This window comes from Sus scrofa, chromosome 1, assembly GCF_000003025.6.
Source record: "Sus scrofa isolate TJ Tabasco breed Duroc chromosome 1, Sscrofa11.1, whole genome shotgun sequence".
In the NCBI taxonomy this organism is placed as follows: Eukaryota; Metazoa; Chordata; class Mammalia; order Artiodactyla; family Suidae; genus Sus; species Sus scrofa.
This window is the reverse complement of record NC_010443.5, coordinates 75774300-75796911: the sequence shown is the minus strand read 5'-3', so window position 1 is coordinate 75796911 and position 22612 is coordinate 75774300. Positions and strand designations below refer to the sequence as shown.

The 22612-nt window shown below is 40.9% G+C and overlaps 1 protein-coding gene across 5 annotated transcripts in view; it reads right to left on the bottom strand.

Annotated features, from left to right (window-relative positions):
- FIG4 (FIG4 phosphoinositide 5-phosphatase) overlaps window positions 1-22612 on the bottom strand; it is a 152871-nt gene that overhangs the window by 50110 nt on the left and 80149 nt on the right. For 4 of the 5 annotated variants that reach the window (XM_021068077.1, NM_001243250.1, XM_021068230.1 and 1 more), the window contains 7 exon segments: window positions 22153-22291; window positions 14291-14349; window positions 12150-12297; window positions 9478-9561; window positions 7039-7234; window positions 5427-5509; window positions 4911-4997 (listed from right to left, as the gene is read on the bottom strand). In XM_021068077.1, the coding sequence (XP_020923736.1) occupies window positions 4911-4997; window positions 5427-5509; window positions 7039-7234; window positions 9478-9561; window positions 12150-12297; window positions 14291-14349; window positions 22153-22291 (796 nt within the window). 5 annotated transcript variants of the gene reach the window in all.

Here is a 22612-nt window from a genome sequence, read left to right as displayed (position 1 = left end):
TGGTGGAGGTGGTGGTGGCATGGAGGACCCCTGAGAGTGACTTGGATGTGGGGACTCAGTGAAAACCATAAAGTCAACAAGTTTATCATGGCCTAGTGTTCCACTCACTTCATTGGTGAGAAAGGCACCCTAATTCTGACTTTGTAGGAACACCCTTTGATTTGTGCAAGGCTTCCTCTAGCAGAAGCCCTTACCTGGGGGGCATCGACTCTAAGGTCAGTACATTGCTTGGTACTGTGAGATGCACTTTGGCAATCTACTCAGCCTTACAGTCTTCAGGCAGTAAACACACTTTAGCTCCTCTTGCATTGGAGGAGTCCTTAATTCCACAGCTTTTACCCAAACTCTACGTGTTATTATATTTTGACCCATTTCTTAGAGGTAGTTTTCAAATGACTAAGACATATTCCTGGAACAGGTAACCCATGGAATAGCACTACTAATATGTGTGTTCATGATCTTTTTAATCTATACTGATTGGTGCCTGTTGCTTAGTTAAAAAAACTGGTAGGAGTGCACCATGAGGGCAGTGTGGCCTGTGTGAACACAGCCAGTCACTGCTGGGCGGCACAGCCCCCCACCTGCCCCGCATAGCAGTCCTTCCACATGGGCTCTTCTCACTCTGGTCACAGGTACAAGTGGAAGCAGGATAGAGGGGAAAAAAATGCTGAAGCCTTGGTGTGCTTACCTTTTCCTTCCATCAGAAGGCAGTAGGGAAACCAAAGTAGGAGAGGGCAGAGGGCTTCCCAGCAGGCAAGAGAATAGGGGAAGAGCTAACAAGTGCTCAAGGGTGGGTGAGGCGGGCTTCCAGGGACATTTCCCCCCCCCCCCCCCCCCCCCCCCCCCCCCCCCCGGCACTGACTTTGATGGTAAACGGAAGGACAGCAGGGGGTGGGGAGGGTGGAGGTGAGAGTCTGTACTTTTCCACAAACATTTACTGAGCACCATTTAGGGACTATTCAGGGGCAGCAGGGAACACAAAGACAGGCTTTGCTCCAGGAACTTAGAGCTTAGTAGGACGGCAGTAACACTAAACAGCAGCAGCACTCTTCTCCTGATGGCTTCATGACACCCTCCTCGCCAAGTTATGTGTTAAGCAAAGTGTGCTTGCCCAGAAAGCATGTCTACATTTGGGACAATGTGCCGGGTACCACAAAAAGGATAAAGGGTATATTGTCGTTAAATATTAAAAAAAAAAATGTTTTTCAAGTTCTACAGGATAGTAACATTATATTTACACACAGAGTTGCCTACAAACCAGATCATGTCTGAGGATCAAAATGAGGGCTGTTGCCACTAATAGCCCAGTACTTTTACCACTGTGGTTATCAAAACAGCTGGTAACATGAGGCATTTACGGCTTAGTGATAGACAGCCAGCCCTTCTGGGTTGGAATCCTGGTTCCTCCATTTTCTAGCCGTTTGACCTTGGGCCAGTTACCTAACTTCTCTGTGCCTCAGTTTCCCCCTGTGTAAAATGAAGATGATAGTCAAGAACTATTTCCTAGAGTTAGTGTGAGATTTGAGTTAACACAGCTTAAGGAAAGTAGAACAGAGCCCATCACACACCACACAGGAAATGCTGGCTCATGTCATTTCTCCCTAACCACCACCCATACACTTAGGGAGTGGCAGGAGTCCCAAGGAGGGGTGACACTCCAACAGAATACAGCTCTGAGTGTTGGGGCTGACAGTGTAGACATTGACCAGTTGGGGGCTTAACATCTGCTCCTAAGAAACGCCCCGCAAGAGCTTGGGTGACAGTGTCTAGCTCCCCCATCCAGGTTTCTCTATCTCTGTCGCAAGAGCCCCCGATCCACTGGCTCCTTGCCAGGTACCTACTGTCAAAATTTTTTATATTGGTGGTTGTTGTATACCTCATTTTTAGAAAAGGAGTATTGGTTTGCCTCATAATTTCAAGAACAATTGGTAGGACTTTTGAACTGTCCAGAGATAAGCAGATACATTTATATATAACTGAAAATGAACTTACTATATTTTAAAATATACGAGAACCTGAAACATAATGAAATGAGAATTTCAAACATCTTGTATAAATTTCTCTTGGTTTTGGCATAGCTTTAGAAATCTAAAATTGAATAGGTGACATTTGAAGAACCTAGTTACAGATTTTCAATTTAAAGCAGGCACCCCCCCATCCAAAAAAAAAAAAAAAAAAAAAAAAAAACCCCACAAAAAACCCAACACTCTTGGGCAGTTGCCATGACAACATAATGTAGCGCCTACCAAGCTCTTTGTTATCCTGCTGAAGATGCTGTGTAAAGACACACTCATGTTAGATTCTTTACTAATTAAGTGGAAAAGGTTAAAAAAAATTGTAGATCCACACGGTTTTCATCTGTGCTACTTCTCAGAAAGGCAAATACTAAATACTTTAAGAAAAATAATTGAAAGTAATTTAACAGCAAGACCAATTACAGATCAAAGTAGATAACGATGTTGAGGAAAATGGGGGTAAATGTTTCTCTCTTATTTTGTATGCTATATTCACTTTATTATCTGCTCCTCCTAAATTGTGCCATACTATTTTAATGAAATAATCAATGTGGATAACACCATTTGGTTAACAAAGTCTCTTACTTTACAAACACATTTCAATACTTCCCATCTTTGACTATATTTATATCAATTAATTTGGGTGCCCATATTTCCATATGCTAATTAGACCTAGGAAAGAAAAACTGTCCCTGAGTTAATATGAGTTTTTATGTTTTAAAAAAGAGGAAGGAAAATAGTGACAGAGGAGAGAAAGAAGGGATACATAGCCCTTTTGGAGGCTGGGTTTAGGCTGAGAGAAACAGAGATGGCCTTTTCTCACTCTAGTCTCTTTTCCTAAGTGGTGTCATCTTTAACCAGTGACTAATTATCACCCAAATTAATTTTTTAAAAAAAGGTTGTGACTTAGCACTAAGAGCAGAAGAGTCAGAAAAACCAGATCAGAAGTAAAGAAAGTAGTGATCAACAATCACTGATTCCTATGTTCTGTTTCCACTGTCTCTGCTAGTGGTTGCCTTCAACGCTTCTATTTCCCAGTGAAGATGGTGCTCTTCTCATCTATGACATGTAAGTAATGTTTTATTGTCCAACGTTAAAAAAAAAAATAAAGTGGGTTTCTTATTTAAAAAAAAAAAAAGTGTGTATGTGTGTACACATTCCCAGAGGCTCTTTTCTGAGTTCCCGATCAGTTGATTCAACTGCCTCCCCTAAACATGACCACTTTGGTCCCCCTTCAAAGGCAAAGGGGGTCCTCCTCTAATGCTCCTCACCCCAGTAAATGGCAGCTGTGAATGGTCTTAACACAGTTCCTAAAAGGTATTCAATACCTATTTGTTAAGTGAATAAATGAATGAATCAATAAATGAGTCAAACCTATCACACAAACCACAAAACCTAAGGGCCATCCTTGGTAAGGCCTTTTCCCCAATCCAATTCCTGTCTATTTCACGATTCAAATATTTCCCAGGTCTGTCCCATTTCCCAAATCCTCACAGTCACTACTGTCTAAGCCACCAGTCTTTGCCTGGATCACTGTAACCGCCTCTTAACAACCAATCAGGAGCATGCAGATGCACAACTGCGAAGTCAGGCAGTCAGCATCCATTGAATAATTTATTAAACGAACCGATAAATCTGGACTAAGAAGAGGGACGAGAACATTTACTAAATGTCAGCTCTATGCCAGACACTGATCTAGACACCTTGGATAGCCTATCTCAATCAGCACAGTGACCCATTTTTATTTTTTAGTCCTTTGTCTTTTTAGGGCCCTACCCAGGGCATATGGAGTTTCCCAGACTAAGGGTCTAATATGAGCTACAGCTGCCGGCCTACACCACAGCTGTGTCTGCGACCTACTCCACAGCTCATGGCAAGGCTGGATCCTTAACCCACTGGGCAAGGCCAGGGATGGAACCCGCAACCTCATGGTTCCTAGTTGGATTCGCTTCCACTGTGCCACAACGGGAACGCCACAGTGACCCGTTTTATAGAAGAAACTCAACCGAGCACATGGTAGCACTGAGCCTCTCCTGGTCACAACCTTTGCTTTGTTTGGTTCCAATGATAAATAAGGCGATGGTGATGATGACAATGTACTGAGGAGAAACTGATCTAAGCACTCTGTATGCATTATTTCATTTAAGCGTCATGACCCTCCTACGAAGCAGGTTTTATTATTATCCCATTTTGCAGTTAAGAAAACTGAGCCCCACAGGACTTAAGTTACTTGCTCAATGTGGTGTAGGTTGCAGACGGCTCAGATCCTGCGTTGCTGTGGCTCTGGCGTAGGCCAGTGGCTACAGCTCTGATTCGACCCCTAGCCTGGGAACCTCCATATGCCGAGGGAGCGGCCCAAAGAAATAGCGGGGGAAAAAAAAAAAAAAAAAAGTTACTTGCTCAAGGTGATAAACCAAGAAGCAGCAGAGTGGTCAGTTAGGATATAAACCTAGTTCTGTTTATTGAAGAATCTACTAAACACCAAGTTATTACCAAAGAGCAGGTTCTAAGAATTGGTGAAGATACACAGCTAGAAGAGATAAACCCATTCCTGCCCCCAAGGGTCTTATATTGAACTTGAGGAGCCTGTCTTCAGGGTCAGAGCTGTTCTTCATCCTGCCTTTCCCCACTGCCGAGCAGAGTTTCTAGAGGCAAGCCCCCAGTGACTCCAATCCCACCTCCAAAAGGTGCATTTCAATTACAGGCAAGGCCGCCAACCTCTTCCACGTCCCCACAGCTACCCTGTTTTCCTCAGATAAGGTACAGGAGGAGATGCTTTAGTGCTTATACTAATTTGATGACAAGACTGGTTATTTTTCTCATAAAGTCTTTTAAAAAAGCACCCCAAATGGCATGAACACAAAGATTTTTCACAAGGTCTAATTTAATACTTACAGTTTTATAACTCCATCTGGGCACCTTGAACAGAACTGCTGGCTGCTCTTGTCTTGCCTATGTTGACTCTGTCCCAGTTGCTCAAATCTACAAATTGCAATGGATAAAAAGTAAGCTAAAGGAACTACCTGCAACCAATTCAGTAGATCACACAAAAGGGTATGAGCATTTGAGTGACAGTGATATGCTTCTATCAGAAAAGCACAGGAGTTCCCGTCAGTGGCTCAGTGGTTAACGAATCCAACTAGGAACCATGAGGTTGTGGGTTCGATCCCTGGTCTTGCTCAGTGGGTTAAGGATTCATACATTTTTATCACTGAGGGGCACTGAGAGTCTCAGGCAGTAAGAGACTCCAAATATAAATTGTTTCAGAATCCTTCTAAATCCTACTATTTTGTTCCAAGTGGAAGTCATTTCCTGCTGTATTGTTAACTATTTTCAAGTTTTAAAAGTTATACTACGTAAAAGTTACTGTAACATTTGCATTTGTTCTTAATCTGTCATGAAAATATTTACCTTAAATAAATGGAGAGATCCTCTTCTGAGAGGCCCTCTGAGAGGTTAATTCCATACACCTCTTTCATGGGCTGGACCACATTCTGGAGTCAAAAGGGGGGGGAGCACCAGGAAGAATTTTTAGACATCTTCTGTATTAATAATTTCCAAAGATGAAGAAAATGAACCTGTGAATTTTCCCACAAAAGCAATCACAGTGTCCCTTCAACCTGTTCATCAAATTTCTCCGTTAATGATTTGTTAAAATCTGACTTCATTTTCACTAAAATAGTTTATTTTGGGGTAAACAACTACTAGGTAATTTACTGCTTTTGTATAATTCAGGAGTTGCCAAATATATTTTATAAAGGGCCAGGCTGTAAATATTTTAGGTTCTTTGGGTCATATCATCTCTGACAAAACTACTCAACTTTGCTGTCACAGGGCAAAAGCACAAATAGACAATATAAAATCAAAAAGGTATGAGAGTTCCCGTCGTGGCGCAGCAGAAACGAATCCAACTCCGAACTATGAGGTTGTGGAGGATCCCTGGCCCCACTCAATGGGTTAAAGGTTGGGAGTTGCTGTGAGCTGTGGTGTAGGTTGCAGGCGTGGCTTGGCTTCTGTGTTGCTGTGGCTTAGTGTAGGCCAGCAGCTCTAACTCTGATTAGACCTCTAGTCTGAGAACCTTCATATGCTGTGGGTGTGGCCCTAAAAAGCAAAAAACAAAAAACAAAAGAAAAAAAAAAAAAAGGTATGGTTGGTTATTTATAAAACAGGCAGCAGGATGGTTTGGCCAACAGGTTGTAGCTGGATTGGATTCAGTTCTTACACCATCACATGTAAAATGTTATGCCATCTCTACCTCTGATGACTTTTGGCTATTTCTAGAAATCAAATTTCCCCAAAGCTAAATTTGGTTTTTCTGTTGTTTACTTACCTTGTGTTTTCCCTCAATATAAAGGTAATGTTGAATTGAACAGGTCAATTTCCCACTGGGGTTCTGCCAAGATTGTGAGGCCCAGGTCCAAGCCCTACATTCCAACAATGTGCTGAGCAAGGGAATGAACAGACCTCAACTGGATGGGCTGCTCAAAGAGGGACAGAGTTCTCTGAAAGAATCCTGTGGTGGGAGTGCCTGTTGTGGCTCAGCGTTAATGAACCCAACTAGCATCCATGAGGATGCAGGTTTGATCCCTGGCTCCACTCAGTGAGTTAAGGATCCAGCATTGTCATGAGCTGTGGTGTAGGTCGCACAGAAGGCTGTAATCTGGCGTTGCTGTGACTGTGGTGTAGGCTGGCAGCTGCAGCTCTGATTGGACCCCTAGCCTGGGAACTTCCATATGCTGCACAAGTGGCCCTAAAAAGGAAAAAAAAAAAAAAAAAAATTCTGAGATACCAAAAAATGTACTATTATACCTGGGAGCAAAGACACCAATTTGGTGAAATTTAAAAGGAAGCCATTTTCATAATGTCTGTGGCAAAGGTATGCATCTCCATGAAGCCTCAAACACTACGTGTTAGAAATGATGTGTCATCTTGTGAACTTTTCTCCCTCTCAGCCTTCCCACCGAAAGCAGAGGTAGTTCCCAAGCCCTGAGAGGTACCGCATGCTCCTCTCTGCTGCCCACACCTCTGTCACTTTGGCACTGTCGCCCGTGTCGGTCATCTTCACTGGAGTGGAGCGCTGGGACACAGAGCCCTCATCCTCCCGGTCGGTGCCCGAGTCATCCTCGGAGCTGCTGGACGCGGCTTCCTCACTGGGGGGAGGCGGGGCGCTGGCAGCTGTTTTCCGCTGTAGCACAGCTTCTTCTCTGTTGCTCTTGTTTCTTTAAAAAGATGAATACGGTTGTGAAGCATCTGTCAACGGAACCCTCAACACTCACTGTGTACCACCCTATCCCAAAGCCTAGTCCTGGAGAAGCCTAAGAAAATGGTCTGGGAGAAGCTAGTTTCTGGCTTCAAGTTGTGCTAAAGGTAAAAGTTTAATATTTTATCATGTACTGAGCTTATATGAATTTAAGCCTTGTTATAAATTCAGAAAATAAACAAGTATGTGCTTGTAGTGTGCAGAAAAGGCTTTTCACCACTTGGCTACTGTGTCTTCCTTTGGTAACTGAAATCAGTATTTTCAAAATTTATAGTACAATAATAGAAGACTATTACATTTGAGATATTAGTAAAATTACCTACAATCTGTAGGAGCTTGAAGAAAGGTCTGACAGCCAAATCCATGTGTATTTCTGTCCCTCCTATGGATTTTTATCAATCACAGTAGCAGCTGTACCAAAGTAATGAGCAGCTGATGAACATAAACTAAAATTTTAAAATGTTTTTATTAGGAGTTCCCATCGTGGCTCAGCCGAAACGAATCTGACCAGCATCCCTGAGGACACAGGTTCGATCCCTGGGGCCTCCCTCAGTGGGTGAACGATCCAAGATCCAATGTTGTGGTGTAGGTCAAAGATGTGGCTCAGATCCAGTGTTGCTGTGGCTGTGGTGTAGGCCAGCAGCTGCAGCTCCAATTTGACCCCTAGCCTGGGAACCTCAGCCTTAAAAGTTTAAAAAATTAAATTGTTTTATTAGCAAATAGCTATATTTGCCGAACATCCCTTCTAGTAATAGCTAATACATGGTTAAAAACAAAAAAAAAACATTTATTTTTATTTTAGTGCCAAATTTGAGAGTAGTAAGAATAATGTTTCTTTTCTTTTTTTTAATTCAGAAAACATTCTATGATAATATTTTTGGCTTTTATGAAAAATTCAATATTTCATTCTTACTTTTAAAAAACTGCAAAGGACTTAAAATGCCATTAATATTCATTTTCTAGGAAAGAAGCATGTAATACTATCTGACCAAGGGTTAGATATTACAAAAAACAGGAGTTCCTGTGTGGTGCAGTGGTTAGCGAACCCGACTAGGAACCATGAGGTTGTGGGTTTAATCCTTGGCCTCACTCAGTGGGTTAGGGATCCGGCATTGCCGTGAGCTGTGGTGTAGGTTGCAGACGTAGCTCAGATCCTGCGTTGCTGTGGCTCTGGTGTGAGCCGGTGGCTACAGCTCCAATTGGACCCCTAGCCTGGGAACCTCCATATGCTGCCAAGTGTGGCCCTAAAAAGACCATTAAAAAAAAAAATTACAGAAAATAAATTTATTTCTGACTTCCTGAAACTAAAAGTTGATACATTTTGGCACTATACACTAATATCTGGTCCTTTAAATATTTGTCCCAGGAACTCAAATTCTAAATGTCCTGAGAACATTCCTTCTTTTAAATTCCTCTTAGCACCCAGGCCGTTGCTTAACATGACGCTATTGAAGGTCACAAATTTAAGCCACATAAATGGCATTATCTGGAAAACAGTAGTATCCATCTCATTGTATAAACCACATGAAGCTAGAATCCAATTAGGACCCCGTACGCATTCCCAAATACTATGAGGACTCAGCATCGTCTGGCCAGGGCCTAGAAGAAATCTTATCACTGGGATTATTCAGGTCAGTGGAAGTACCAGAGATTCTTATGCTAGAACACTTTCATTCCACTCTCAAAGCATAAAGACTATAAACATGGTTTATTCTCTTCCTCGTATTATTGCATTAATAAAATCACAGTCATGCTCAAAACAACTTTATAGTAATACATAGAACATCTATTAAGTTCTCTGTCTGAGCATATTTGCTTTACTGTTTCCTTGGGACGCCAACAAAAATAAATACAATGAATATAAATGTTTACCTAAGTATTTGATGTTGTGGGAAATAGAGGATGCTGAGTTATTAAAGGACATACACATTATCTGCTACCTGCCTTTATGCCATCTGTGAAACTCCTAATTTAAAATAATACAATGCACTGGGTTGCTGCAATTCCCATAAATTCTACTTTCAATGTCAAACGCTTTAATGATCCCAGAGCTATAAATAAACTACCTGTGGCGATGCTGTGAAATGGGCTATGCTCCAAATGAGCTTACTTGACATTCTTAGTTCCTGGTGGCAATTATACTGCAAGCGCTATATTATTTTACACGAGTCTTTAAAATTTCATTCTACATGCAAACCTTACCCCAATACTGATTTTCCGGTTTCGTCTGGCTTACGCACAGTAAACGGACTTGGGTCAATGCCAACGGTCTTAGGCATAAAGTCACTGAAGAAACGGGAAAAAAATTCCATGTGAATCATTGTCTATCCAGATGACATTAGCTTCCACCTCAATTCACATCCCTGTATTATTTCTTCTTAGGCCTCAGAGCTTTATATATTCTAAGCCAAATGTTCAGGAGAGTTTAGGTGATCTGGGCCATAAAACCCCGTAAAACCTCAGTCTTTGCTGTGAATTTTCTCTGACTATGCGGGCCCAACAGTTTTGAATTTAAGACTTTGTTTACTGGGACAGAGTTGATACCTGAATTACTGCTAAGATGCATACTCTCTGGTTGTGTATCGCAATGCGTTTTCAGGTAAAATTAAACCCATAAAACCAATGGCAGAACACTAAGCCACCCAGTTTTATGGACAATGTTTTTATTACACTATACCACCTAAGGAGGTGGATGTAATGATTAAAAACATGGTAGTATGAATTGAAGTATCAGCATCTGCCTCATTAGGCTGGGGTTAGTTCATTAAAACACTGTTGGAACACTTTAAATAGAAGCTATTAATTTGCCACTTGCTGAGATAAGCTGAAGCTACTTCCTCACAATACAGGGCCTTTCCTACTGCTACTGCTAAAGCCAGACCAAACTCCTTAATAGATGCCAAAAAGGCAACAGTTGCGTGATTTATGCAGATAAGACTCAATGTCTAGCAAGGATACTGCTCCAAGTGTGTGACTCAATATTAACTTTTTTTTTTTTTTGAAGGAAACAAGAGTAATATTGAATCTGACTCAAAATGCCTTCTTAACAGTTTGAAAATGTTGTTTTTACAATGTGATTTCATTTTTCTTGCGTTCTTTTTGAACATAAAACAGTCAATCTTCATTGTATGTGGACTCCATATTTGAGAATTTGCTTATTCAGTAAAATTTATCTGTAACCCCAAATTCAGCACTGAGAGCTCTTGTGATCACCTGCAATCAGGTGCCTGTGCAGCTCAGTGAAAAATTAGAGTAAGCCAATGCTCATGGTCCCAGTTTGAGGTGCAATAAGGTGATGCTCCGTCTCCTTGCTTTAGCTCTCATTCTGAAAACAAGTGTCCTTTTCACAGTCCATTTAGTGCTATATTTGTCACACTTTTTTGTGCTTTTTGGTGATTTCGCCATCTAAAATGGCCCCCAAGCAGAAAGCTGAACCTACCTAGCATTTCTAAGCACAAGAAAGCTGTGTGTTATAAAGAAAATAGGCAAGTTACAGAAGCTTCATTCAGACATGAGTGGCAATGCACTTGGCTCTAAGTTCAATGTTAAATGCATTGACTATGTATATTCAGTAATATATCTATAAACAGAAGCATACAAAGCAAGGTTACTCATGGATTGGCTGACAAAAATGTTATTATGATCAGAGGCTGGCAGGAACCTAACGCTGTTTCCCCTAAGAGGAACGGTTCAGTGTTCTCTAAGTGTTTGTAGGAATTTTATACAGCGTAACTCCCGCAAATAAAGAAAATCAACTGGATATCTGTAGATATACATATATGTAACATCATTCAACCTTTGCCGAATTGCAAAGTTCTGGAAAATGACAATGATCCTACAGTTAAAACTGGTAAACTTTCACGAGTGTAACTAAAAATTAAGCAAGTGAAAATTCCAAACTTTGTATGTGAAACTGAAGCAACATGTGGAAAGATTTCTAGGAAACAAACCATAAAATAAATGATTCTACATGTACCACTTAGGTCTAGGCATGCATATATCACCTTTGAAGAAAACGTAAAAATACACTACGTAAGCACAAAAATAAATTGTACAATTTAAAAATAAATTGTAAACTTTGGTATAAAACATAATGATCAAGAATTGATTTTCTTTGCCTGATTTTCTTATTCTAGTCCCATCATTTTTCCAAAAGGCCCCATCAAACTGGAAAAGAGATGGAAAAATAAAGTACGTTCAAAGGTGACAGGCTAGGATGCAGAGAGTCTACAATGTCAAAGGAGTTATGAAGGAAAGAAGGATATTTACCCTGAAAAAATTAATATTGCCTCCTTAAAAATCTAAAGGGCTGGCACATCAAAGAGAAACTAGACTTGTTCTGTGCCTAATAAAAATTGTACTATAATGAGAGCCACCGTCTATGAGTCACCTAGCTGTGTCAGGCAGGTACTACATACGGCACTTGGGGTGTATGTGTGTGTGTGTGTGTATGACACACACCCCTATCTATATGAAATGAAGAAGACTCAGATCAGTTGGATAATTTTCTTAAGGTCACACAGGTAAGCCATGGCTGGTCTAAGATTCACATGCTGGCCTTTCTAGTACCCAAGACTATGCTTTCTGTCCAGTAATTTACCTTAACTCTCAAGTTCCATGTTCCATTAAAAAAAAAATGAGTTTATTCCAAATGACAAACCAGGACAGATGGGAGGCATATTTCGACTTCTCTAAGAGGAGAATTTAACTCCAGTTGTCTAACAATACAAGGACAGCCTCCACAGTGCTGGCTCCCGTCGCAGGAGGAATTCAGAGGCTGAATAGCCACCTGATAGCAGGCTTGCAGAAGAGATTTCTGGTAAAGAAAATCTATGTAAACTAAGCTGTCTAGCTTCAGAGAACTGGCAACTTACCGTGCTGAACTTGTCATAGCCAAGCAAAACGTATCATCAAAACTGCTCAGCTCGTGTGGTCGAAAGAACTCGTTGTGGATGTCTATCTCCTCTTCATATTTGTGAAATTTCTTCACTATCAACTTCTTCAAGTTCGCAGCACAGATAACTAAGAGAGAGAAACTGCCTGTTACTCTTCAAGTCTTTAGATTACAGCTCGCAAACATTTCTGTAACGTCAACTGTGTTCACAGCACACTGAACAAGGCTCAGCTCCTGCCTCTGGTACTTTCACACTCGGAAGATGGGTGAGATATGTGCAGAGAATATACACTGAGCTGAGCGGGACAAGCCCTAAGGAGGTGGGGGCCTCTGGAAGCTGCGATGGGAGCGCAGAATTCTTTTAGAAGTCAAATTACTCAGCGCTTTAAATTCCTTTCTGCTCTTAAATAAATACCCTCTGCCTTCTAGATAAAAATTATGCACTATTTCACTCGATTTTTCCTTTAAATTTCAAATCCTGATTATGGGCAATATTAGGTTATTAAAGTCCCATCCCCTCTCCCAGAGCAACAAAACCTTCTTAGCAACATGGGTTATGATTTTGCTTAGAGTTTCAAGGTTACAGATACTTCTTTAAAAGTAGATGCAGGAGTTCCCGTCATGGCGAAGTGGTTAACAAATCTGACTAGGAACCATGAGGTTGCGGGTTCTGTTCCTGGCCTTGCTCAATGGGTTGAGGATCCGGCGTTGCCATGAGCTGTGGTGTAGGTTGCAGCTGCAGCTTGGATCCTGTGTTGCTGTGGCTCTGGTGCAGGCTGGCAGCTACAGCTCTGATTCGACCCCTAGACTGGGAACCTCCATATGCCGCAGGAAGCAGCCCTAGAAAAGGCAAAAAGACAAAAAAAAAAATACTAAAAAATTAAAAAAAATAAAAGTAGATGAAAACTATTACATTTAGAATGGATAAGCAATGAGGTCCTACTGTACAGCACAGGGGACTATATCCATTCTCTTGGGATAGAACATGATGAAAAAAGAATATATATATATATATATATATATATATATATATATATACACACACACACATACATATATATATATATATATACACACACACACACATATATATATGGCTGAGTCACTTTGCTGTACAGCAGAAACTGGCACAACACTGTAAATCAACTATAATTTTTTAAATAATTTAAAAAATAAAATCATTTGCAATCTTCCTACTTTATGGCCTTTACCACCCAAGTCAGGATGGTCAACCATGACCAGATGGATTCCTCAAACTGGGCATAAATCTTAGCATCCTTTCACAGGTGGGAAAATTGGCTTGCTCATGGTCAGAGGAATCAGGAACAGCATCAGGACTAAACTCTATTTCCAACTGGGCAGTCATTTAAATTTATAAACGTTATTATATGTTTGAGGGTATTCTTTTAATATGAAAATTTTCCTACCTTTCTGCCAAATTAATACGTAATTAACTTGAGTGACTAAAATGGACATCTATACACATATCTGTACTTTTTTCACTGCTTAGATATAGGAAAAGTTTCTGTTTCTCCTTGTGATGATTGGGTCTCCACTTCTTCCCTATTCCCAAATATCTAGAAATATATTAAGTACTCATTTATTTATTTATTTACTGTCTTTTTTTGCCTTTTCTAGGGCCGCTCCCTTGGCATATGGAGGTTACCAGGCTAGGGGTCTAATCACAGCTGTATACACAGGCTACACCACATCTCATGGCAACGCCGGATCCTTAACCCACTGAGAAAGACCAAGGATCGAACCCGCAACTTCATGGTTCCTCGTTGGATTCGTTAACCACTGAGCCACCATGGGAACTCCTAAGTACTCATTTAAAATGAGGAACTGACATATATCCACTAAACATTTCAGAGACCTCCCTAACAACTGTAAGACACAATAAAAGATACTGGTACACTTAGATAAAAGAAATATAACACAATCTTCATCCTTAAAAGAGCTGTCTAAGATTTTATAGTCTCCTATCGCAACAGCCATGTAACACAGAGTACTTATTTCTTTCTAATAAAATATAATATGCAAAGAATTTAATGCTTCAAGCTCATTTAAGAACCATCCTAAAATGTTAGTATAAAACTAAAACAGAAACAGTGTACCTACCTTCATCATAAGGCAGCGGTAAATATTTTATTACCTCTGGTGTCCACCAGTAAGTATAACTACAAAATTAAGGAAAAAAAAAAAAGGAGAGGGGTAAGATGGATCAAATGTAAATGTTGGTTTTTTTACAATTCATTGGATGAAAGGAGTTGTATGGTCTATAGCAAGATGCTGCCTGTACTTCAAAATTAATTCTTTTCTTTAAAAACCTGTCAGTGAAGCTCATGGCACAGTAGGTCTTCAACAAGTTCTTTCCTTTCCCAACCCCTCCTTCTTGTTTCAGCTACAGGAGAGATCTAAAAAAATGCCCCCCAACTTGTCTGAGAGTCAAGATGCTGCGATGTTACTTACGTTTAGCTAAAAAAAAAAAAAAAAAAAGATTTGGGTACACTGAGCCAGGCACAATGAGCTGCTGTTCACTTCTCCACAGGGCCTGTGATGCTTTATCACCTGCCACCAGGAGCAACAGGACCTACCAGGACAGTAGGATTCTCCCATGTATAGTTAGCTGAGAGTTAGATTAATTTTTCACCTCTGCTCAGTGTGTCTGGGTCTGTGTGCAGAGTTAATGAAAACCATTCAGCAAAATCATTCAGTGAATGGAGCGTCCTAAAGAAGTTCCCTTAGGAAACAGTATGGCTCCTATTAATCTTGAACTGTAAGTATTCACTGCTTGTTTACAGAGGTCAGTCAGAGTCAGGCAGGGAATTTCAGTCACATGGGCTTCTACTAGTGGACTCATCCACCAGGAGCAAAGAATCTGAAAGACTCCTGAACTGCCTTTTCTCTGAACACTGAATCTAAATCAAATTCCAACAAAATGGATATTTAGGAGAAAAATGCTATATCGAAGTAGATGAGAGCTAGGAAAGGGAATGATGTGAAATGAGTTATCAATTTAAAAAACAAAACAAAACAAAACAGAGAGGTTCAAGAGGTTCAGCAATAAGCGCCTATAGCCAAAAACGCTAAAAGATCATTTTAAATAAATGAACGGCTTTTAATAAATAAAATGCTGACATCACCATGTTGAATACTCCCAATTATGATGAATGAGGAGGATGAAACAGGCAACATAAAGAATTCTCTAGAGATGGCAAGCAGAATACCTGACGAAGGAGGACCAAAAAAAAGGACCAGGAAGCCCAGTTAATTCCGTGAGGGTGGAGGGGTAGTACTATGATAACAGGAATGGTTCCTAAAAGTTTGTTTGAAAGTGAAGTAATGCTTTAGAGCAGTGCTTCTCAAAATAAGTGTACACTTGGTGATCCTGTGCAAAGGCAGATTTTGATTCAGTAGGTGCCCTGAGATTCTGCATTTATAACGAGCTCCTGCTGATGCAAAAGGGGCTGTTTGAAGGAGTTCCTCTTGTGGCACAATGGAAACGAATCCAACTAGGAACCATGAGGTTGTGGGTTCAATCCCTGGCCTCGCTCAGTGGGTTAATGATCCAGCATTGCCATGAGCTGTGGTGTAGGTTACAGATGTGGCTCCAATCTGGCATTGCTGGGGCTCTAGCATAGGCTGGCAGCTGCAGCTCTGACCCCTAGCCTGGGAACCTCCATATGCTGTAGGCACAGCCCTAAAAAAAAAAAAAAAAAAAAAAAAAGGAAAAAAAAAGCCCCCCCCAAAAGAAAATAATGACAGACAGTATAGCCACTTAATTCCGGTATTGTTTCTATCTTTACCAGTCATGGTAAGTTTCATGCTGAAAAGAGAAAAACCCAAGAAAAGCTGGAACTGTGCAAGCCCAAGGGATAGAAGAGGGCAGCAGAGCATCTCTAAGAGCACTGTCCTGGTGCAGTTGAGATCAGTAAACTTTTAAGAAACAGTGAAGCATGGAACTTAACCTGGAAATGAGCAAATGCTGTCTTGATGTTCAAAAGCAAGAAGAGTGAAAGATTCCAAAAACCATACAGCAGTGAGTGGGACATCAATGCCAGTGAAATATCAAATCACGTATGTATGACGAGCAGCCAAAAAAGATGACCAGTGACTTCTATGAAACCTCATATAGTCACTAAAACAAGCCACACCAGGCTAATCTCATTTTTGTTTCTTATAGGAGAATCAGACTATCAAATCAGGGGAATATAAAAGACAGGGGCTAACAGTTTCAGAGGGATGTGTGCATACAAATCCAAGAGAGAGGTGGGGGGACGGGGGAGGGGAGCTGGCATGTGAGCAAGCACAGGCATAAATTCTATATTGTGATGACCTGACCTTAGCAGAGGAGGAAAGCAGAGAAGTTATCAGCTCACCTGTAAGTGATTTCCTAAAAAATGGTGCTCACTACAAGCACACTCAGAAAAAAGGAGTAAACATTATAAAGAATGTGTTTCAACTCAGAATGCACCATGTGGAGAGAAAGAATTAAGAGATGATCAATCTTGTATTAGTGATTTGAGAGCAGGCCAGAAGTTTTTTTGAATATTACTAAATTATCTCCCTCGGGAAGATAATGCAACCTAACAATACTTTTTAAAAAGTCCAGCTCTTCTGAGTGGGTCCCAGAAGCAAAGAAGCCCAAAGAAATACCCATCCTAAGGAAGCTGAGCTGAGATGGATGGAAGAGGAAAGCATCTGAGATCCAGGAGGGCATTTTATCTCCTTCCCACCAGGCACTACTCTAAGGAGCACCTGCGCAGGCACAGAAACCTGCTTTGAGACCAGGTCTCAGAGCTTGGAAAACTGCAATTCCAGTGTGACTTCCTCCTTTGCACGAATACCTAGTGAGTCAGCTTCTTTTCCTTTTCCTAGTATTAAGATTGTGCAGTTCAGAAGTTTCCTTCGTGGCTCAGCAGTCAACAAATCTGACGAGGATCTGTGAGGATGCAGGTTGGATCCCTGGCCTCTCTCGGTGGGTTAAGTATCTGGTGTTGCCATGAGCTGTGGTATAGGTCGCAGATGTGGCCTGGATCCTGCATTGCTGTGGCTGACACAGGTGTAAGCTGACAGCTGTAGCTCCAATTTGACCCCTAGCATGGAACTTCCATATGCTGCAGATGCAGCCTTAAAAAGAAAAAAAAAAAAAAAAAAAAAGGTGTGTAATTCCACTGGCTCACACAGAAAGGTTGGGCAGATTTTCAAAAAACTAATTCCCCTAGTCAACTTGCGAGCCCCTCTGAAATAATATATAGGGACTTTGGCAAAGCAATTGATACTATAAAAAGCAGAGCAGGATGACAGGGTAGTCAAGTGTTGATTGCATAGTAAGTTACAGCTTTTTAAATAATGCCAATCAAAAATCACAAAACAATGTTAAGGAGGCAGGACTTGGTGATGGTATTCCACAGGGCTCTGCCATCTACCCTATTCTATTCAAGGATTTACCCTATTTCATCAAGGACTTGTATTAGCACCAAGACGGCCAGCTAATTAAACCTGAAGAAGCTACAAAGCTAGAAGAAATAATTGATAAAAAGGATATAATAAGCACGCAGAGCAGATGTGAGCACGACAAGGTGGCATAGACAAGGCATAGCAGAAGGACATGTTATAAAGACCTGAAAGTTCTAATGGAGAAGAAGCCCAGAGAACTAACATTATGATGGCATTGCTGCAAACAGTTAATGTGACCTCACACTTAATGATAAAAATAGAGTATCCAGAACAAGGGGAATAATGTACCAGGGGTCCCACAACAGCTGGCATGAATCAGACCAAACTCTGACCATTACTGGATCCAAGTCTGGATAACACAGTTTAAAAAGAGCAGTGAGGAGTTCCCGTCGTGGCGCAGTGGTTAACGAATCCGACTAGGAACCATGAGGTTGCGGGTTCGGTCCCTGCCCTTGCTCAGTGGGTTAACGATCCGGCGTTGCCGTGAGCTGTGGTGTAGGGTGCAGATGCGGCTTGGATCCTGCGTTGCTGTGGCTCTGGCGTAGGCCGGTGGCTACAGCTCCGATTCAAGCCCTAGCCTGGGAATCTCCATATGCCGTGGGAGCGGCCCAAGAAATAGCAACAACAACAACAACAACAACAAAAAAGACAAAAGACAAAAAAAAATAATAAAATAAAATAAAAAGAGCAGTGAGAACTACCGTATGACCCAGCAATCCCACTCTTGGGCATATATCCAGACAAAACTTTCCTTGAAAAAGACACATGCACCTGTATGTTCACTGCAGCACTATTCACAATAGCCAAGACATGGAAACAACCCAAATGTCCATCGACAGCTGATTGGATTAGGAAGATGTGGTATATATACACAATGGAATACTACTCAGCCATAAAAAGAACAAAATCATGCCATTTGCAGTAACATGGATGGAACTAGAGACTCTCATACTCAGTGAAATAAGTCAGAAAGAGAAAGACAAATACTGTATGGTATCACTTATATCTGGAATCTAACATATGGCACAAATGAACTTTTCCACAGAAAAGAAAATCATGGACTTGGAGAATAGACTTGTGGTTGCCAAGCGGGGGAAGAGGGAGTGGGATGGATTGGGAGCATGGGGTTAATAGATGCAAACTATTGCCTTTGGAATGGATTAGCAATGAGTTCCTGCTGTATAGCACTGGGAACTATGTCTAGTCACTTATGATGGAGCATGATAATGTGAGAAAGAGAATGTATACATGTATGTGGTGCTGGGTCACCGAGCACAGCAGAAAATTGACAGAACACTGTAACCCAGCTATAATGGAAAAAAAATAAAATTCATTATATAAAAATAATAAAAAAATTAAAAGAGCAGTGACAGAGACTGGAATGCAGAGGAGAGCCACCTGAGTGTTAAACAGACTTAAAACCTCAGCATTGGAAAAACAGCTAAGGAAGTGGAGCTATTTAACCAGGAGAAGAAGAGATTTGACCATGTGTGAACTTGACTTCAAATATTTAAAAGACTATCAAGTGGATGAGGAAATTGTGTTCTTAAGGTCACAGTGGGTTGAACTAAGATTAGTAGGTAAAGTTACAGAGAAGCAGATCTCTGCATGATAGGTGTCTGAGAATGACCACCTCTCAAACTGACATACTATTTACCTTATGTGATTTTTAATAAATGTTACAACTAGAGAATGTAATCTCTTTAAATAATAGTAATAATAATACAAATATCTGTTGGACTTACTATGTGCCAAGGATTTATGTGATCTCATCTGATTCTCGGAAAAACCCACGGTCAGATACTATCATTATCTCTATTTACTGATGTGGAAACTTGAGAATTGGACCAGTTATGCGACTTCCCTCCGGTCACATGGATATTAGCTGACGGCCCTCCCGCAGGGCCCGGCTGCTCCATGACTATGTTTACTGTGTGTCAGACCCAGGATAAGTATTTTCCACATATTTTTTCATTTAATTCTCAAAATGACCTGTGAGGTATACACAGTCATGTCCATCTTTTGGTTGGGAAAACAAGTTTTCCAGATAGGAGGGAGTGGGATGGACTGCGAGTTTGGGGTTCATAGATGCAAACTATTGCATTTGGAGTGGATAAGCAATGAGGTCCTGCTGTATAGTACAAGGAACTATATCTAGTCACTTGTTATGGAACGTGATGGAAGATGATGTGAGAAAAAGAATATATATGTATGACTGGGTCACTTTGCTATACAGTAGAAATTGACAGAACACTGTAAATCAACTATAATGGAAAAAATTAAAATCTACCCCCCCCAAAAAACCCAAACAGTAATAAAATACATTTACTGGAAATAAAAAAAAAAAAAGAAAGAAACAGGTCTAAGGTCACACACTTGGCAGAAATTCAACCCGGCTCCACCTTGCTATCTTTGCTCCTGTCTGGCTATTGCCTCGGACCCAACTAGTCACTCTTTCTGAGAATTATCACACTGATTTAACTGTCATCAAAATAACCGGTATGGGGGGAGTGATACTATAAAGTCCAAAACAGAGCACTGAAATTTATCCTGTAATCTTTAGAAGTACTGTTGATGAATAAGTATCAATTATGGATGCCCAAAACCAATTTTTGTAATTTTGATATTCTAGGAAAAACAAACAAACAAAAACAGGAGACCTAATCAACTGTGAAAGCCCTATTCATCTACTTTGATACCTGTTTCTTTTCAGGGGCAGGCTTCTAGCTGATTCTGTCTAACCAGCTGAATAATCTCAGTTAAGACATTCTCTCTGCACCTCACTTTCCTTTAAAAAAAAAAAAAATGGGAGCATAACACTGGTTTCCTTTTGTTCCCACAAATAAGCACCAACACTGCCTGCCTCAGTTATGTAACTCGAGGTAAGTGAGTGGTTTAATTTATGGTTGTAATTTACTAGCTAATTTCAACAACAGAAAATCAAGTTTTGTTTGTTTCCAAGTTGTATCTTATTGGCTTCAATACTTTAAGGCAATATAAAGCTTCAGAACATCAACCACATTTACCCATAGTCAAATGCATCACCAAAGCTAAATGTAAGTATTTATACTTACCTCTCACCAAACATAATTAGATCCAGACTTTTTGTCATCAAAAATCCACAGCAGGAGTTCCCACCGTGGCTCAGTGGTGAACGAATCTGACTAGAAACCAAGAGGGTGCGGGTTCAATCCCTGGCCTTGCTCAGTGGGTTAAGGATCCGGCTTTGCTGTGAGTTGGGTGTAGGTTGCAGACATGGCTTAGATCGGGCATTGCTGTGGCTGTGGTGTAGGCCTGTGGCTATAGCTCTGATTAGACCCCTAGCCTGGGACCCTCCATGTGCTGAGGGTTCGACTCTAAAAAAGAGAAAAAAAAAAATTCCACAGCAGTCATTTATTAATATTAAATGTAGTGGAAAAACCATCACTGCTTCATTTCTAGGGAAAGTAAGCTCAAGTATTAAGTCGGTTATTCCAATAATATGCACTTAAAAAAAATAAAATTGAGAACAGATCAACCAACATTTCTTTCCTATTTCAAATATCCCTGAAGTAACATGGAATTTGCTAACAGCTGTAACAGCAGCACTTGCTAATTTGCCGGCTCTCTGTGGTTTGTCCACACAATGAGCACAGCCGGGCGACACCTCTGCATTGTTTGGGAGGCGTCATTGCACAGAGTAAGGGCTCCAGCCCACTGACGCTGTGAGAGGAGGGCACTGGGAGAGAACGTGACACCACAGGCCTCTGAGCAGAAGGGACCCGGGTCCCACCTCCCATGTGAGCAATGCTGCCCATTATTAGTACATGACTCTTCAATGAAAAACACCAGAGCGTCCTCTCATTAAACCTGCACAATGCTGTGATGTGTGTCCTGTCATTTGCATTGTGCAGGTGAGGAAAATGAGTCCAAGGTCACACAGCTACAGACCCTTGGGCATCCTGTCCAAACACCACAGTGAAACAGTCCATTTCTTTGGGGGCTATCACTACCAATTTACCTGTCATCCATATAACCAACACTGTCGAAAGACTCTAGGAAGCCCAGGCTGAGCAGCAGGGCCCTAGTACCTGCCACGAGGGCCACTGCTCTCGTTTCCTGCCCTTCTCAGCGTCATCGTGTGCTTCCTGGAGGAAAGAATGCTGGCATTCCAAAGTGATGCCGCAGAGATGCCACAGTTAAAAAACAAAGACCGACTCCTGAGATGTTAAAGTTCTTTATCACTCCACGCTTGAGGGGAACACCGATTCATGATGTTAATGGTTCACTTTAGTGGAGGGTCAACTTAGGTTCAAGGATCAAGTTCAGAAACGTTGTATAGTAACAGAAAATGCAAAACACCAATTGTTAGTGACCATTTCCCACACTTACTATCAGGACATCAACGATACTAAATTCCTCATGGCAAACACATGGTAAGACTATTTTAGTCTATATGATTATTCCTCAAAAAGGAAAGTGTCTCATATTCTGAGTAACACCAAAGCTAAGTTTACATAGTAGGGTAGGAAGAAAAATACCTTCTTCTTGTTGCTAAAAGTCGCATGGTGTTTTTATGATGCAGATAAAAATCTGTCGGGAGTTCCCAGAGGTGAGGTTTCCCCTCAGTGGGATGGAAAACTCCTAGGAAGAGATTAATGGAATCTTGTCTATCAGCATCTAAAAGGCAAAAATATGTATTTCAGGAAATCCATTAGTGACATATAACTCAGGGGAATGTTTTTTTAGGAGGATAAGGGTACAACTGTGAGGTTGTGAAAATAATAGTGTTTAACACACATACGGGAAAACTAAGAGGGCCACCAAGATTCTCAGAATTAAAATCTTGTTTCAAAATGTTTCCTTTTTATTTCTTTTATCTCACAACCCAGAAGACACTGAATCTAAACTGCTTCTTGAAATTTGAGAGGCTCTTCAAAATCTTTAAGAACTGCCACCGAACCTTAGTTATTTTATTTTTAGAATAAAAACATTCTCACC